Source organism: Rhinichthys klamathensis, unplaced genomic scaffold, assembly GCF_029890125.1.
Source record: "Rhinichthys klamathensis goyatoka isolate OS25496 unplaced genomic scaffold, OSU_Roscu_1.1 h1tg000787l_1, whole genome shotgun sequence".
NCBI classification, from domain to species: Eukaryota; Metazoa; Chordata; class Actinopteri; order Cypriniformes; family Leuciscidae; genus Rhinichthys; species Rhinichthys klamathensis.
In genome coordinates, this window is record NW_026607184.1 from 564,615 (window position 1) to 584,460 (window position 19,846).

Here is a 19,846-nt window from a genome sequence, read left to right on the forward strand (position 1 = left end):
AGACAGACAGACAGACAGACAGACAGACAGACAGACAGACAGACAGACAGATAGATAGATAGATAGATAGATAGATAGATAGATAGACAGACAGACAGACAGACAGACAGACAGACAGACAGACAGACAGATAGATAGATAGATAGATAGATAGATAGATAGATAGATAGATAGATAGATAGATAGATAGATAGATAGATAGATAGATAGATAGATAGATAGATATTATTCATTCCGCAGATTTATCTAGTGGCTCATAGAGTCGTGTGCTTCATACATGGTTTTATTTGGTGAATTTCTCATTTTTATATGGCTATGCAGGAGCTGACAGACAGTTCAGTGCGCTCATTTACAGAGGTCATATGCTGTAAATGAAATGAAATGCTAATATTGATTATAAGGATTTTGTGGGTCACAGTTCTGTGCAGTGAGTATCCTTAACTAAACCTTTTCCCCACATGACCATCTCTCAGGACATGCTCATTAATTTAACACATCAATGCCAGCATTCATAGCAGACAATTATTGATAAATGATCAATAAACTGCTTCCAGGAGTGACGCTTTTAAACAGTCTTTTTTTTTTTTTAAAGCAACCAGTATATTATTTAAAAATAGACCAGTGTTTAAAGTCAACGGACTTCTTTACACAGTCCAATATACTTCCATAACTCAACATTTCCAAGTGAAACTACATTTCTTACAAGAATAAAATTAAATAGAAAGATTATGCAAACACGTTTTCCTTTAGAATAAAGTGCACTCATGAATCGTTCGAGATAATATCAGGAATGTGCATTAAGAAAGTCAATGGGGTCCATTTTGATTTCTTGTTGACTTTTTCAATGCTTTTCTTCTCTTACAGAGGCATTTAAAGGGATAGTTCACCCAAAAATGACAATTCTGTCAAATAATTACTCTTCCTCATGTCGTTCCAAACCCGCAAGACTTTCGTTCATCTTCAGAACACAAATGAAGATCTTTTTGATCAAATCTGAAAGCTTTCAGTCCCTCCATTGACAGCTACGCAACTACCACTTTGGCACTTAAAAAATGTCCAAACTACACCCAAACGTCAAGCTCAACCGAACCTCCTTGACACGCAAGAACAAAACTAATTGGTTCTTGCAGAAGCTCAAACGTGATACATAATACGAGAATGAATCTCATTGGTTCTTGCTGAAGCTCAAACGTGCTGCGTAACACAAGAATTAACCTCATTGGTTCTCGCACGTCAAGTGACTATGAATGAACTAAAGTAAATAATGACAGAATTTTCATTTTTGGGTGAACTATCCCTTTATAGGGATACTCCACCCAAAAATGAAAATTCTGTCATCATTTACTCACCCTCAAGTTGTTGCAAACCTGTATGAGTTTCTTTCTTCTGCTGAACACAAAGGAAGATATTTTGAAGAACGATTGGAACCAAACAGTTGTTTGCCACCAATGACTTCCATAGTAGAAAAAGCCAAAGTTCCAATCGTTCTTCAAAATATCTCCCTTTGTGTTCAGCAGAAGAAAGAAACTCATACTGGTTTGCAACAACTTGAGGGTGAGTAAATGATGACAGAATTTTCATTTTTGGGTGGAGTATCCCTTTAAGACCCATTTACACCAAGGACAATAACTATAGCAATACGGTTTTAAAAAATTGTTCTAAATGTAAAAGAAAACAGAGTTCACACCACAACTATAACGATAACAGCACAGAAGAACAATATCGATGGAATCATTTTCAAAACTATTTTTTTCTACCTGATGAACCATAAAAACTTTGACAGAAAATCTGAATCCATCTGACTTTGAGCATTTAAGCACACGGCAAAACTGCAGTGCATCCTTTAGTTAATAGTTATATAGTTATAGTTCTTGGTGTGAATGGGCTTTTATTCTCAAAACACATGTAAAAAAAATATATGGGTTTCTCTTCTTCTCACATGCTGCAACTTTTCATGTTCTATAGGCTTATCATTTTGTTCTCAAAAGCATGACCTTTTTACTCTAACTTTCTTTACTGGCATCCAGGTTTCAGCAGTCTGTCTGTCTTAGCCTGTGAATGCATGTGTATACAAGCTGCCACACTACAGATCCCCTCTTTTTATTGGTGCGTTTGGATGCAGGGCAGGTGTAGAGACCCTTCTGTCAGGCATATTATGGAAAGCATCCGAAACAGCCTCAGCGCGGCTCTCGATTCACAAGGAGCACAAGATTCTCTGTGGATGAAAACAGGAAAGTGAGCTGAGACAAAACTGCAATCATCTGAAAGCCACGACTTAGCCTACTGCATGGAAAGAATCAGTGTCAGATTCATGCTGCACTTTTTGAGCAGCCAAGTTCATGGATGGTGAAAATAAAGCGATTTTACGATCGTTTTCTGGGAATCTATCTCATGAGTGATGTCATCAGAGAGCTGCCAAAGCCTGTTATTACGCAAGGATCGATTAGAAAACGAACACTGTCAGTTTGGCTGCAATGAAAATGGAATTAATTGATTTAAAAAGCCCTCGATAGTGACACACAAAACAGCAAACACAAAAGCTTGTTGCTTTAGAGGAAAAGTTCAGCTGAAAATAAAAAGTTTGTCATCATTTAGGCTACTCACCCTCATGTCGCTCCAAACCCGTTTGACTTTCATTCTTCTGTGGCTAATATCGTCTAAATTAATCGAAAGCAGATTTGAATGAGATTTGAGAGCTTTTTTGGAGCTCGACAGCACCAGGCCTCATATGAAAAAGATCATTCTGGACCTTCTGTAAAACATCTAGGATGAAAGAAAGTCATACAACGTGAGGGTGAGTAAGTGATGACATCATTTCATACTTGGGCAAACGGTTTCTTTAATGCCACACAGATTTTTGTCTTTATCTGTGTAGTTGAGATTGTATCCGGCAGAAGGACACGATCAGGATGTTAAACGGGACTCCAGATCTCCAGCTGTTGTTTCTTATTTCTCATAACAATGTCCTCTGGCTCCCAGATGGCCTGGATTAAACACTAAACTCTGATCGCACTGCAACTTCTCCAGAAGAAATAATTTAGAGATATCTAAAGTAATTACCCTTGTTTTTTTGGCACTAGACTAACCCCCTTTTCAAAGCAAGTAAAAAATGTGTCAAAATCTTCATTATAGGAATGTTCTGGGTTCAGTATTGTAAATTAATGATATGTACAGTAATGCACTTCTATGGGCGAAACATTCAGGAAAATTTGTGAATGTTTGTACTTATATGTATATTAAAGAGTTAGTTCACCCAAAAATGAAAATTCTGTCTATTACTCTCCCTCATGTTGTTCCAAACCCGTAAGACTTTCGTTCATCTACAGAACACAAATGAAGATCTTTTTGATGAAATCTGGGAACTTTCTCCATTGACTGCTACGCTACTATCACTTTCAAGCCCCAGAAAGGTAGTAAAGACATGATTTAAGTAATCCATGTGACTTGTTTAACCTCAATTTTAGCAAGCGATGGCGAGAGCTTTGTTTGAACCAAAAAAAAACATAATTTACCACTTTTTTCACAGAATATTAATCTTCAGCGCATGTTAACTCAACAATGTCTGCTCTCACATCAACGCAACACACATGCGTCGTGGTGCTCTCGTGAATGTGTTGGAGATTACTATAATATTTTGTAAATAAAGTGGTAAATTATGTGGTAAAGTGGTAAAAAAAAGCACTTGTGTCGCTTGATAAAATTGAGGTTAAACCACTGGAGTCAAATGTATTACTTTAATGATCTCTTTACTTCCTTTCTGGGGCTTGAAAGTGGTAGTTGCGTAGTTGTCAATGGAGGGAAAGAAAACTCTCAGATTTCATCAAAAAGTTCCTGTAGATGAATGAAAGTAATTAATGACAGAATTTTCATTTTTAGGTGAACTAAACCTTTAATTGTTCCTTACAAATTTTTTTTGTGTATTATTAATTATTAAATTGATTCAGAATGTCTTACTAAATAGCAAGGAAGCAAAGGACATTGATATAATTTTAGGAATAATATCAAATTCCTTGTTCTCCAAAACAGGTCAATCAGGATTATAAGTTTATCCACTGAACATGCTTTACTAACATCAATATTGTTTAAAATGTTATTCACACATTATGGAGGTTTCCTGACCTTATTGGTCCAGTACCCCCGACAATATATATATATATATATACAGCATGATAGAAATAAATAATAAATAACATTGTGATGTGGAAACCAGCATTAAAATTGTGTTATATAGGAGCTGCAGTGTTTCTTTGAGGTTTCATAATGGCTCTGCTCCAAACAATACTGAACTCCCTATACCTACTGTAGACACATTTTCAGGCACCATTAGTGCGCTCCCAGCACATCGAATGCTCTTTAACTTAAAGGATCTTTTGTTTAGGCCAAATTTTTGCATGTATTTTTGTGGATAAGGCATTGTGACAAGCCTGGCCATTAAAAAATTGGTGGGAAATTCCAGTTATAAATAGAACAGGATTTACTTACAAGATTTACATAAGAAAATGTGAGTGGTGTTTGCTCATGTAAATCATGTTGCTAGGGTGTTGCTAAGGTATTCTGGGTGGTTGCTAGGTGGCTAGAGTATCACATTCAATTTTCCACTAGAAAGTAGCTGCCTTATTAGGGCTGTAACGATACGCGATATAAAATCGAAATCGCGATGCTCAGGTCCACGATCCTGTATCGCGATGTGAGAAGGCAGAATCGCGATCACACCCCTTCCAACTCCCAGAGTTATCCTTCCTGTCCAGAACCAGGGCTCGAATTTCGGCGCGGGTATTGCGCATAATTCTAATCATTCCCGCAGGTCTCCCATTTATAATGCGGGAAATTCCCGCAATTGTAATCCACACAGATAATAAAATCAAATCATTCTTTTAACAACTATCTTCCAGACGCAATTTCACAAACAGCGTGAGTGTTCAGCGGTGCCGCGCGTCTTCAATCTCTTCTCATAATGTTTTGTGCAAGGCAGGCATCAAGCGCTGCGGCGATCATACACACTCGCGTTTTGGAGTCGGGACATGACGGAATATTCACTTGCACAATCGGGCCAGCAGTGCATCGTGACTGAAGTCTTTTTAAGTCTTACCAGTTTAAACATTCAAGCGATTTTAAACTAATCAGTGCTCGCGCGCTCTCTGAGATTATTTTCTATGCGCACATTCATAGAAAATCCACCTCAAAAACAGCTGGCTGGCTAGTAACTATTTTTCGCGGATTATATTGCTTTAACACGCAAAATTGTCAATTTCGGTCTTTGTGAGTAGGCTATACTCTAAATATAGTCGGTTTTGTCTTTAATAAGCATAAAACGCATGCAGTATAATGAACACAGGATCTGTGCACTAGCTCTTAAAGTGACGGCAGTCATATGTGTCTGTCATTAATTTTGTTGTCAAAACAACAAAAGATGGCTTTAAGTTAAAGGAATCAGGATTAATAGCCTATGTATTTAATTTATTCAGGACTAAAATACTACCCAGTGTTATTTTCCATTTTATTACTTTATTCAGTGTCTGTATATGAATAACGTTACTATTAGACCTATTCAAAAACTTTTCTCTTTAATTGTCTTTATTTGTATCTTTATTCTATTGTATTTATTTGTGCTACTTTTTTCAATTTAATTAAACAATTTAAATCAAGCTTCCTTGTGATGTGTAAATTCTTAACAACAATAGGCTATTACCCCATTGTAAAAATGCAATGAGCGTGAGCGCAAACATTTAGGCAAGATAAATGTAATAATTTTGTTTGGAAAATCTAAGGGGGGATCCCTCGTTCTTTGGTGTTTAGATTATACAGGTTTTTCCTAATGTTATTTAATAAAAATACCGGTATTTTTTTTCTTCTCTCAAAATCTCTTTTTTTCACCACAAGCCCCGCCCCCTCAAGCCCCGCCCCCGTGATAGAATCGCGATACGAATCGAATCGTGGGTCAAAAATCGTGATACGAATCGAATCGTGGGTTTGGTGTATCGTTACAGCCCTATGCCTTATGTAGACAAAGTTGTGAAAATAGCAGCCGTATGCAGGGAAACAGCTGTTTCCAGTGGTTGAGATAAAGATATGGTTTATGAAGTGAGTTTAATCAGACAATGAGATTGAACAGTAGGAGAATTAGTGTGATTCACATAAACAGAAGGAGAGGTTTTGATCTGCTCAACTTACATGTGGTTTCGGTTCCTTTCAAAGGGTCGCTGCTCTCCTCACCAATCACTCCATAGACATTGATAACATACTCGGTCATGGGGGTCAAGTTGACCAGGACAACTGTGTTTTCTTCATCATCAGCGAACATCTGAAAAAACATCATCAGGGAGAGGTGAGAGGGGTATTACACAAGATGGAGGGGTGGAACGGGGAGGCATGTGGCCATCTGAAATCATCTCTCTTAAGTTGCAGGTTCTTAGAGGTCGAAATTCAGCACGCAAACACGCAGGGTATGTAGTGAGATTTATGGGATCTAGTTCAGCCCATACTGATACATGATACTTTTAAGCCATATAGATCATCCCAAATGCACACAGTGTAAAATATGACAAGATGCATAGCTTTGAATTATTGTTATATGAAAGTTGTCCTGTTTTATTGAAGTCATTAAGGTTGCACAAGAGGTATGTAGAGATATGGAAATTAAATTTGAATGTTGCTCTTCATCAAACTTGACTTTTATAGCACGCACGCAATGGGCACCATAATAAATAAATGATAGGCACATATAAATTTTGTTCCATAAGTTAGTCTTACCTAGACAGAATCATAGATATACTATTATAGGAGCAGTACAACCAACATCGACAGTAACAACACAAGAACTCACAAGGACTGGACTGAAACACAGGGCTTAAATACAAAGGCAAACAAGCTAAACAAGATGACAAGGGGGCGTGGTTAATCAGGGACACCTGTGAAGACTAATAGAGATAACGGGGAGCGGGAAAACAGGGAACAGGACTGAACCAAGTGCACAAAGACAGGGGGAACACAGACAGACATCACAACATAGCCCCCCCTCTATGGGCGGCTCCCGACGCCCAACAAAACAGGACACAAGACAATTCGGAAGGGCGGTGGAGCGGAGGCGGTCCCGGGGGAGGGACGGAGGGCCAGGTCCGCGCAGAGAACGGGACCAGGGCCTAGCAATGACGAGCATGGGCCATGGAACGTGGGCGGACCTGGACGAACAGGCGGCCAGGGCGGAGCAGGACGAACAGGCTGCCAGGGCGGAGCAGGCTGTGGGCGTGTCCATGACAGCAGGCTGAGGGCGTGGCCACGGCGGAGCAGGCTGAGGGCGTAACCAGGGCGGAGCAGACTGTGGGCCCTCGGGCGTCCAGGGCGGAGCTGTCGGACCCTCGGGCGTCCAGGGCGGAGCTGTCGGACCCTCGGGCGTCCAGAGCGGAGCTGTCGGACCCTCGGGGAGAAGACCCTTCGGGCGGCCACGGCGGAGAAGACCCTTCGGGCGGCCACGGTGGAGAAGACCCTTCGTGCGGCCACGGCGGTGAAGACCCCTCGGGCGGCCACGGTGGAGAAGACCCTTCGGGCGGCCACGGTGGTGAAGACCCTTCGGGCGGCCACGGTGGAGAAGACCCTTCGGGCGGCCACGGCGGTGAAGACCCTTCGGGCGGCCACGGCGGATAAGACCCTTCGGGCGGCCACGGCGGTGAAGACCCTTCGGGCGGCCACGGCGGTGAAGACCCTTCGGGCGGCCACGGTGGAGAAGACCCTTCGGGCGGCCACGGTGGAGAAGACCTTCGGGCGGCCACGGTGGAGAAGACCCTTCGGGCGGCCACGGTGGAGAAGACCCTTCGGGCGGCCACGGCGGAGAAGACCCTTCGGGCGGCCATGGCGGAAAAGACCCTTCACCGCCGGTTCCGCCCAGCTCGAAGCCCTCTTCACCGCTGGTTCCGCCCAGCTCGAAGCCCTCTTCACCGCTGGTCCTGCCCAGCTCAAAGCCTTCTTCACTGCTGGTCCTGCCCAGCTCAAAGCCTTCTTCACCCCTGGTCCCGTCCAGCCCAGATACCCCTTCACCACTGGTCCCATCCAGCACAGAGCCCGTCGCCTGCCCCCGTCGCCTGCCCGCCAGAGCCTGAGCCCGTCGCCTGCCCGCCAGAGCTTGAGCCCGTCGCCTGCTCGTTAGAGACTGAGCACACCGTACGTGAGTACATCCAAGAGGACACTGCGCTGATTGTAATGTCTGCGGCGATCCTGTATGTGTGGGCTACACGAACATCAGCTACAGCCCATGAACTCAGCCCAGAGTTTCCCAAACCACTGGTTCCGTCCAGCCCAGCCGAGCCCTCATCGCTGGTTCTATCCAGCCCAGCCGAGCCCTCACCGCTGGTTCCATCCAGCCCAGCCGAGCCCTGACCGCTGGTTCCATCCAGCCCAGCCGAGCCCTCACCGCTGGTTCCGTCCAGCCCAGCCGAGCCCGCACCGCTGGTTCCGTCCAGCCCAGCCGAGCCCGCGCCGCTGGTTCCGTCCAGCCCAGCCGAGCCCGCACCGCTGGTTCCGTCCAGCCCAGCCGAGCCTGCACCGCTGGTTCCGTCCAGCCCAGCCGGGCCTGCACTGCTGGTTCCGTCCAGCCACGTCCAGCCAGAGCTTCACGTCAGCCACGTCCAGCCAGAGCTTCACGTCACGCCTGCTGAGCCAGAGCTTCACGTCACGCCTGCCGAGCCAGAGCTTCAAGTCAGCCCTACAGAGCCTTCTCCGCTGGTCCCGTCCAGTCCTCCCGAGCCTTCTCCGCTGGTCCCGTCCAGTCCTTCCAAGCCTGTCCTGGAGCACGTCCCTGAGCCTGGCAATCCCCCTAAGAAAATTTTTTGGGGGGGATATAGGCCACCTGAAGGTGCGTCTCCGCCATGGCCGCCCGAAGGTGCGTCTCCGCCATGGCCGCCCAAAGGTGCGTCTCCGCCATGGCCGCCCGAAGGTGCGTCTCCGCCATGGCCGCCCGAAGGTGCGTCTCCGCCATGGCCGCCCGAAGGTGCGTCACCGCCATGGCCGCCCGAAGGGGATTCTCCGCCATGGCCGCCCGAAGGGGATTCTCCGCCATGGCCGCCCGAAGGGGATTCTCCGCCATGGCCGCCCGAAGGGGATTCTCCGCCAGGACCGCCCGAGGGGTGGTCTCCTACTCCACCATGGCCCCCTGACCAGCCTGCTCCCGCCCCCCCCCCACCCCATTTGAAGTTATACGGCGCGAGGACGCGCCTTTTTGGAGGGGGCGTTATGTTACATGTGTGTCCTGAGTTTCCCCCCGTCATTGTGTATTTGGTTTATTCCTGTGTCTCAGTTTTCCCTCTCCTCGTTAGTTCTCAGTTCCTTCACCTGTGTCTAGTTAATTTGCCCCAGCTGTGTCTTGTTCCCCTATCTGTTCTCTGTGTATGTAAACCCTGTGTTCTCCCTCACTCCTGGTCGGTTCTCGTCAATGTTACCTGGTGTTTGTATCCGCTACCCATCTGTCTGCCTGTACCTGTTTGTTGTTTTGATTTATAGTAAAGTTTATTGTTTATTGGAATTCCTCGTCTCCTCGTGCTTCCTGCCATACACCACCCGTGACATATAGTTCACCCCAAAATTTAAATTCTGTCATCATTTACTCACCCACTTTTTCCAAACCTGTATCAATTTCTTTCTTCTGTTGAACATAATAGAAGATATTTTGAAGAATGTTAGTAATCAAACGGTTGACGGTTATCATTGACTTCCATTGTAGGAATAAAAAAATACTATGGAATTCAATGGCTACCGTCAACTCTACCGTCAACTACCGACATTCTTCAAAATATCTTATTTTGTGTTCAACAGAGTGTACATGAGAGTAAATGATGATACATTTTGGGTGAACTATCCCTTTAACATGCTAATGTCAAACTCTATGTGAGTCTTTTTGTGTTGCTGGCTATTTAGAGTGTTTCAAATAAGAGGTTTTTGAAGTTCAGTGATGGTTAGGAGGTTGCAATATAAGGCAGCTCCCTCGGTTTTGGAACAGAGCTACAGTATCAAGTTTTGCACAAGATGCAGGAGAATGTAGGCTAATAAAAGAAAGTGCAATAACTTTCAGAAGCTCAAAGTCTGTGAAGTATCTACCATGCATGCATTTGTCCATTTGAACACAATTTATGTGTTTTTAATGCTCACCACTTCAGTATTTCCTCCAGCGGCGGGGACGTACTCGATGCGAAACTTCTCCACTGGCTTGTCAGGTGGCATCCAGGTCGCACGGAAAGAGTAGTGTGTGACCTCGGAAGTCACAAGGTCAGTGGGTGTCCCTGGGCCACCGCCTGGTTCAATGAAAGCAATGGAAAAATGTGAGCCGTGGTGTCAAACAGCTCTCAAACAGGTTTACACTTAGACTATAAATCTTCCTCAGGCCTATTAGCTTCTTGCAAAAGGTTAAATGGGTTATATATCACATGTTTCATGGTTCTGTAAATCACTGCTATCCCCCAAGGAGGATCGGAGTGCAACCTACAGTTTTCCCTCTCAGTCTTTTCAGCAAGATTATTAGTAAAACAAAAACAAAGAACCATCTGGGAAAACAAGAGTGCAAATCAAAAATGGATGGCACAAGTTCAAGCAGTTTTAGCCGAGCCAAACTTTGGAAGTTCTTGGTTTTTTTATTTCTAGTCTGCAGAACAGTACTAGGATAGATTTGTTTAGATTCACAGATTGTTTTTCAGTCAAATCAAACACTAGTCAAGTATGTGACTGACTGTACCTGGGCCTTTAACACTGTTACAGAGGTTAACAGTGAGGTCGTCCACAATGTCCAACAGGAAGGAGAAGTCGTTGACGTTGTACATGTGAATATCATCAGGGTCGGTGGCAATGGATCGCAACTCATTTTCATCTGCTTTCTTCACACCTAGAAGCCAAGAGGAGATCATTATTGAAAGATCGCAATTACTTCAGCTGGGTCAAAGAGACATTGATCAAGCTGTAGTCTTGCCAAATAAAAAGCTGTGAGATGTTTGGACACAGGAGAGCTCTGGGTTGAGTATCCATCACTGGCATGCAAACTATTATAGTCCATTGTGACTGAATAGATATTATGTCAGCAATGTCAAGAAGAGAAGAACTTACCGATGGCATAGAGCTCAATGCCAGAGTCACGCAGTTTCTGAGAATTCACTACAATCTCGTCCTGAGATTTGCCGTCGGTAACAAGGACACCAATCTTACGAGAATCGGGTCTCATACCCACATTTGCCTTGAAGTTGTTCTGTAGGATGTAGTTCAAGGCCATACCTTTGGAAACACATTAAGTTGCATGTTGGTTTCGTAACAGTCAATGGTGAACTGTCACCTTATTTTATTAGATCTATTGCATTTCTCTATTAGAAATGGCTGTTGTGGATTCATGCATTTCTTATCTGTCTATATTCTATGTGCAAATCACTTCTGAAACTGATTTAAAGGTGAAGTGTGTAATTTTGGCATTAAAAGAAGCAACATATTTTAAATATTTAGCAAAATATGCATATACATACAATTATGTAAGTAGTTTGTGAGCTTGGGCAGATTGACAATCATGTCACTGGCAGGTGCTAAAGTATTATTTTAGTGTAATTTGCTAGTTTTGATTCTCTGATTGGAGGAGATTTCTTTGCAGAATCATAGGTAATGTCAATTTTCAAGCGCTTATGTAAGAGCTCGGTACCCGTCATTTTATTTCCGCCTTTGTAGGGTAAGTTGGCCACAGCATCCTGCAGAGATTGACGGGTTGCATGAGCGTTCAAATGCCACTCAGTTTTGGGGTCCCCGCTGTACTGAGCCAAACCTGTGAGAGAAGCACACGCCATTATGAATGCAAGAGTAAAGGTTCCTGTCAATAACTCAATAAGGAGCTCTGCATAAAGCTCACATCTGGAGTCCAGATGCAGGAATATACCGTCAACATATCTAACAAACATGAAGTAAACAGAAGCAGGGAAGACTTGCCGATTTGAACCCTGTCAGGGCCGATGTCAAAGACGCCCACCATGCGATAAATAAAAGCCCGGATGATTTTGAAGTTCAAACGGCCGATACTCCAGGATCCATCAACCAGCAGGACGATATCAGCCTTGGCTGTGGTTTTACACTGAGCATCTGTGAGTAAAACACACCAGAGTTATACAGTGAGAAACGCCAAGAGGAGCTTAGATGTGATTGTATATTCGCTGATGGAAGGCAGAGTTCAACGAGAGAGTGATGAGAAACGGGGAAGAGACGTGTACACATGCTCACAGCAAATAAAAAGGCACATTTACACCGCAACTTACCGCAATTTACACTTCAAAACATCACAATTTTAGATAAGACTTTTATTTCTCTGTAATTTCTTGGAGCTACAGACTCTTTCCATTCAATTTCTACTTTTCTCCTTTGAATCTTCAGTCTTGCATTGTATCCAAATCCCCTTTGGCACCTGGCCCTGGAGGAAGTTTTCCTGGAATTGTTTTTGCTTCTGTTCTACAGAGAAAAGAAGTAGCCCTTTGTGATGCATGAAATACGAGCTTCATCTCTTTTGCGCATTCCACATTGGTAGAACGTGTGGAGCTCCAGATACCTATAGAGGATGAGAAGAGACCCCAAACTGAGGCTAGAGCACTGGTGATCTCACTGGACACCATCACACATGGTCTGCAAGTGAGAAATATCTTGTGAAATTGATTATTTACACACATGCTCATGAAATAAAGATATATAAAAATGAGGCACCAGCTGATTGTATTTAGTTTTACATGGTTTCTAGTTGGTCCAGGAGGTTTCAACCTGCTGACCAGTTTGGTTAAAAAAAAAAAAAATTTAAATAAAATTTAATAAAATTTAATAAAAATAAATTAAATTAAAGCTGCTAGCAGCATTTAGCGGTGTTCAAGCAGTTAAGGCCTTTAAGGCCGTTAAGCACAAAAGCATCAAAAGACATTAAGTTTTATATAGCAAGCATTTAACCATTGACATCATAGATGGAATAGACCATGTTTTAGCATGATTTACCATGATATACCAAATTTAGTGTGATTTTTCATGATCTACCATGTTCCAGTATGATTTACCATGAATCTAGCATGATTTACCACAGTTTACCATGATTTACCATGTTATAGGATGATTTACCATGATATACCACATTCTAGAATGATTTACCAGGATTGTAGCATGATTTACCATGATTCATCACATTGCTAGCATGATTTGCCATGATACACCATGTAATAGTATTTTTTACTATGATTTACCATGTTTCTATCGTGATTTACCATGATTTACCACATTGCTGCATTGATGTGAAGTGCCAATAAAAATGAAGTGATAAACTCTGACAAAAAATGATTGTGTTATAATAGTTAACATGGAAAAACTGGTTTGCTTTAGTGCTTTGATTTACTGTTGAAAATCAAGTGTGTCAAAATGAGAGTGAGACAATAAGTGGTCTTCTACTGCCCTCTGCTGGCCATTCTACTTATTAATAAAGTGTTTTCACAGGTGCTTTTGCACTCATATGTAGACATTTGCTCACACACACACACACACACACACACACAGACACACACACAAAGTCATTATGAAAATATATTTTAATGGTCTATAAGCATTTAATGTCTTTGCAAGCTATTAATCAGATTATTCAGAATTTATTCAGAAACATGGGACTACACACACACACACATTCTATTGTAGATTAAACTGTCTCATTCAGGGTTCACATTTGTCAATGTGACAATGAATTTTGACTAAATGTGATTGTAAATGTTAAAATAGTGATTATGTTAATTCTAAACATGAATTATAGAACAATGATAGTCAGCATTATGACAAAATTACTATTTTAAACAGCAGGGGGCAGTAAAACACCACTTATTGGCTTAATATGCCACTATATTCATATCATTTTCACCTTTTTAACTGTTATAGAGGCAAATTTGTCAAGCTTGTTTAGAGTGATATGTCCTGACCTTTTTTTAAGAAGATCTGAGCATTCATTGAAGAGATATAGGTTTTTGGGGACATTTGGTCAAGGCTACATATTGAAGTGACCCTATTATAGCCATCCAAATGAAGTAATTATACCTTTTCTGATAATTATTTATCTAGAGAGTGCAGATAATTGTACTGCACTGGTTTTAAACATTAAGATATGAAAATTATATGATCATAGATGGAAAAGACCATTTACAGCCAATACAGGCAATTTACCATAGGAAATACATGGTTTTAAACCTTTTCAACTGTTATAGCGCCACCTATTGTCCGATCTCCATGAAACTTTGCATGCGTGTTCATGATGTTATGTCACATATGCTCATCAATTTTTGTCAAGTTCTGAGTTTTCATTTATGATTTATAGGCTTTTGAGTGTATTTTGACACGCCCCTTTTCTAAATGACCCTGTTACAGTGAACCAAAGGGCAAAGTTCAACTTTTTTTTGATAATTATTGATCTAGAGAGTCCAGAGAATTGTCCTAGACTGGTCTGGTTTTGATCGGGCGAAAAACCAGGGACTAGTTCGCAAAAGTAGGTTTTGGACAAAATTGGCCATAACATTTTTTTTTTTTGCTCAAATCGACAATCCGAGATATACATCTTGTCCGTCTTGAGCCAAGGAACACAGTGGTGTACAAATCTAGATTCTAGGTCAAACGGTCGATGAGTTATGGGCAATTTAGTACTTTTGGTTGCTGTAGCGCCACCTACGGGCCAATCAGGGTCATACTCTGATAGGTTCTCCCCAAACTGAGGCCCTAGCACCTGGCCAGGTTTCAAGTCTCTAGGCCTTACGGTTTGGGCTGCACGATGCGTTTTAGGTTTTTTTTTTTTTTCAAATAGCAATTACAATAGGTTTTCAGCACTTCGTGCTTGAACACCTAATAATGGGGGACCTTTTTGACAGTTATAGCGCCACCTATGGTCCGATCTCCATGAAACTCTGCATGCTTCTTCACCATGTTAGGACACATGTGCTCATCAATTTTTGTGAAGTTCTGAGTTTTTATTTATGATTTATAGGCTTTTGAGTGTATTTTGACACACCCCCTTTTCTAAATGACCCTGTTACAGTGAACCAAAGGGCAAAGTTCAACTTTTTTTTGATAATTATTGATCTAGAGAGTCCATAGAATTGTCCTAGACTGGTCTGGTTCCGATCAGGGAAAAAACCAGGGACTAGTTCGCAAAAGTAGGTTTTGGACAAAATTGGCCATAACAATTTTTTTTTTGCTCAAATCGACAATCCGAGATATACATCTTGTCCGTCTTGAGCCAAGGAACACAGTGGTGTACAAATAGATTCTAGGTCAAACGGTCGATGAGTTATGGGCAATTTAGTACTTTTGGTTGCTGTAGCGCCACCTATGGGCCAATCAGGGTCATACTCTGATAGGTTCTCCCCAAACTGAGGCCCTAGCACCTGGCCAGGTTTCAAGTCTCTAGGCCTTACGGTTTGGGCTGCACGATGCGTTTTAGTTTTTTTTTTTTTTTCAAATAGCAATTACAATAGGTTTTCAGCACTTCGTGCTTGAACACCTAATTAAATTAAAAACAAATTGGCTTAAAAATAATACATAAAATATTAATTTAAAAAAGAAATAAATGTTGAAAAAACAGCATGTTAAGCCATAAGCTGGTATGATCCATTATACCACTATTAGTTTAGTCTGAAAAAACGCTGGCAGACAGCGATGGAGAGCAAAGAAACTTTCCTAAACGTGTGCTATTCTGTGACTTTCTCTCTCTCCTCAATGAAATATTGCCTAACTGAAAACAGAGCATTTTTTTCCATGAACTTGTGTCACAGTGCTACCAACAGCAGGTAGGGGCACTGTGAAAAAAGATTCAAATGATCTAATCTATCTTTGAAGCACATTCAAAACAGCTTTATAAGAATGAAAAAGAACAATAAAAAGTTGTGATTTCTCATTAACAGTCATGTTTTGGTCACATTAAATGACCATAAAGCTAAAGCCACTGTTGTGATATGTAACTACAGGTTGTGGGAGTCGCACAACGGTGACGTCAGTGGGCGGCTCCGAGAGTGCGGAATGCATGTGACAGTGTTATGCTCAGTAGCTTAGCCATGGCAATAAGGATCGGTTAATAAAACAGTTAATTCCAGCAAGCCGACTCGGTTCCTCTTTCATTAAAAAGCATCGACACATGACATGGTGTCAGAAGTGGCCGACTTCACGCTCTGAAAATAAGACATGGCGAAGCTCGGACCTCCGGAATCTTTTGACTTCACGCGGCCGGCGGAATGGCTGATGTGGCGCCGACGTTTCGACCGCTTTCGGGTGGCGTCAAAGTTGGACAAAGATAGCGGTGAATTGCAAGTAAACACGCTTCTATACGCAATGGGGAGAGAGGCGGAAGCGATTTATGATTCCTTTGTGTACGATGACAGCGGAGAGGATGAAGAGGAAAGAGGTAGACCGGAGTTGGATTATGACACGGTGATAGCCAAATTCTCCGATCATTTTGTGCCCAAGAGAAACGTGATCCATGAAAGAGCATGTTTTCACAAGAGAGCACAAAAGCTCGGTGAGTCAGTAGAGGCTTTTGTGAGAAGTTTATACAAACTAGCACAGTACTGTGAGTTTGGGCACACTAAAGATGAGCAAATCAGGGACAGAATAGTTATTGGTATATCTGACAACGATGTATCACAGAAGTTACAGCTCGAGCCGGAACTCTCTCTTGAACGAGCTATTCAAATAGCGCGCCAGAGCGAACAAATAAAACAACAGAATGTGAGCCTGCGCTCGGAGTGTGCAGTAGACGCCATGAGACAGGGGAGGCGGCCGTTCCATGGCAAAAGGAGCAGCAACGATGGACAATGGCAGAAAAAACAGGAACACAGTGAGTCAAAACAGCATCCTACCTGTCCCCGCTGTAACAGACAACATGGTAAAATACATCCTTGCCCAGCCAAGAATAAAAAGTGCAGAAGGTGTAATAAAATTGGACATTTTGAGGCAGCTTGTCAGACGAGGATGCTGAAAGAGGTGGTTACAATGCCTAGCAGCACCACTAACACAGATGAGATGTTTTTCCTTGGAGAAATTACTGAACATGTGTCAGACATAATGGATCCACCTGATTCAGAAAATAAGTGGCTCGTTGACTTACCTGTTAATGGCAGCACTGTGAAATTCAAAATAGACACTGGGGCAGACGTCAGTGTAATGTCACAGGCTGCATTCATGAGACTGCCACAGCGCTCCCGCCTGGTCACTGCAACGAAAGGACCCATCACCAGCCCTGGCGGCGAAGTTAAGAGTATTGGCAAGTTCCTGGCAACAAGTGAGTACAAAGGAGAAAAGTGCAGATTCTGGATAACTGTAATTAAAGGGCCATACTCTCACAACCTCCTGGGACGGAGTGTTGCCACAAGAATGGGACTGGTCATGAGAGTAGACGGGATGGACACTGTAATGTTAAGTCAGGTGTTTGGGGATATCGGTTTGCTCAAGTGCGACCCTGTAAAAATCGAGCTTAAAGCTGACTGTGAGCCCTACTCACTGACGACGGCACGTCGCATCCCGTTCCCCCTCCTGGCTAAAGTAGAGGCTGAACTTAAACGCATGCTGGCCCTGGGCATAATTGAGGAGGTTACAGTGCCTTCTGACTGGTGTGCCCCGATGGTTCCAGTAGTGAAAAAGAACAAGGAGCAAGTGCGAGTGTGTGTCGATCTAAAACGCTTAAATAAGGCGGTTAAGCGAGAGAGGTACATCATGCCAACATTGGAGGATATTGCTCCCAAGCTAGCTGGAGCTAAAGTGTTCTCTACCCTTGACGCCACCTGCGGATTTTGGCAGATCCCCTTGGATGCTGCAAGCCAAAAGCTGACAACCTTCATCACCCCAATGGGGAGATTCTGTTTCCGACGGCTGCCATTTGGTATCACATCAGCTCCAGAAATCTTCCAACGACAGATGTCGACACTGTTAAAGGGTCATGATGGAGTTGTAGTAGTAATGGACGACATACTTGTTTATGGAGCAACAAGGAAAGAACACGACACCCGTCTTGATGCGGTGCTGATGACCATAAAGGACAGTGGTTTAAAGTTGAACAAGGCCAAGTGTCATTTCGGCAAAACCGAAATAAAGTGCTTTGGCCACCTCATAAGTGCAGAAGGCATGAGACCTGACACTGATAAAGTTAAAGCCATCACACAGATGCCAAGCCCAACCAATGTTACGGAACTTAAACAGGTTCTGGGTCTTGTCAACTATGTTGGAAAGTTCCTGCCTGGCCTCTCCTCACAGCTGCATCCCATCACTGCCCTGCTCAGGAAAGAAAGTGAGTGGGTGTGGAGTGATGTTCAAGAAGCGGCGTTTGAGAAAGTGAAAGCTATGCTCGTGTCAGCACCAGCACTTGCATATTATGATGTTAACCGCAAGACTGTCATCAGCGCCGATGCGAGCAGCTACGGATTAGGTGCGGCATTATTGCAGGAACAGGAGGGTGTGTTAAAGCCAGTTGCATTCTGCTCCCGCACATTGTCAGATGCAGAGAAGAGATACTCCCAAATTGAAAAGGAGTGTCTTGCAGGGGTGTGGGCAAGTGAGCGCTTCGCTCGCTATGTGCAAGGCATGGAAAACTTCCTTTTACAAACAGACCACAAACCACTAGTACCCCTCATAAATACATACGACCTGGACAAAGTCCCTCCACGGTGCCAAAGACTCCTAATGCGCCTACTGAGATTCAATGTGGTGGCTGAGCACGTCCCGGGGAAGCAGCTTATCATAGCCGATGCTCTCTCTAGGAGCCCACTGACTGACAGTGGTGATGAACACACTGACCAGGACGTTCAAGCATATGTGGAGTCAGTGGTAGAAAATGCGCCTGTTTCATCAGAAAAACTTGGGAAAATCCGCTCCGCTACACTAGAGGATGAAGAGCTACAAAAGATCGTGCAGTTCATTAGGAACGGATGGCCACCAAGGGCATCGCTGTTTCCATCCCTGCACGGATATTCTTCTGCCAGAGCTCACCTCTCTGAGACCGATGGACTAGTGTTGTATCAAGATAGACTGGTTATCCCAACTGCACTTAGGTCAGAAGTGCTCAAACAGCTACACGAGGGACACCAAGGTCTAACAAGGTGTCGTGTTTGAGCTAGGATGTCAGTATGGTGGCCTTGTATCAGTGCAGAGATCACAACGACAGTGTCAACATGTAAGTTCTGCATTGAAAATAGACGCACTCAAAGACGTGAACCGCTCCTCACCACACCTTTACCTGGGGGACCCTGGCAGCGCATTGCTGCTGATTTGTGCGAGCTAGAAAGACAGAATTATCTCATTGTGACTGATTATTATTCCAGGGACATTGAAATTTCCCACCTGTCTTCAACATCCAGCCACCAGGTCATTACCAGGCTCAAAGGCATGTTTGCAAGATAGGGGATACCGCCGGAGCTGGTGAGCGACAATGCCACACAATTCACCTCGGGTGAGTTTCAAGACTTCTGCCAAAGCTATGGGTTTGTGCATACGACTACCAGCCCTCATTACCCCCAAGCAAATGGTGCTGTCGAGAGAGCCGTGCAGACCGCTAAGCGCATTTTAAAGCAGCCAGACCCATATCTTGCTCTAATGTGTTACAGAGCCACCCCTAGTGCTGTTACGGGGGTGAGCCCAGCTTTACTTATGGCTGGAAGAGACATTAGGACCACCCTTCCTATGTTGGAAGGAAAACTACAAGCTTCTCCTGTGGACAGACATCAAATCCAGCAGAAGGATGCTCAGGCTAAATCAGCCTACCGGTTCTTTCACGATCGCCGTCACTCTGCTCTGCCTCTTCCTGAACTCCAATCCGGGCAGGCCGTTAGAGTGAAATTGGATGGAGAAAAGGGGTGGA

General features: G+C 43.4%; 2 protein-coding genes across 2 annotated transcripts in view; both read right to left on the bottom strand.

Moving 5' to 3' along the window:
- Positions 1 to 19,846, bottom strand: part of col12a1b (collagen, type XII, alpha 1b) — a 143,027-nt gene that overhangs the window by 106,513 nt on the left and 16,668 nt on the right. The window lies entirely within an intron of this gene.
- LOC130077934 (collagen alpha-1(XII) chain-like) lies at positions 6,131 to 12,231 on the bottom strand. The gene is made up of 6 exons (XM_056243368.1): positions 11,938 to 12,231; positions 11,657 to 11,776; positions 11,080 to 11,244; positions 10,715 to 10,861; positions 10,135 to 10,277; positions 6,131 to 6,301 (listed from the first exon to the last, which is right to left on the bottom strand). The coding sequence occupies exons 1-6, from the start codon at positions 11,978 to 11,980 to the stop codon at positions 6,131 to 6,133; spliced, it is 789 nt and encodes a 262-aa protein (XP_056099343.1). The 5' UTR covers positions 11,981 to 12,231.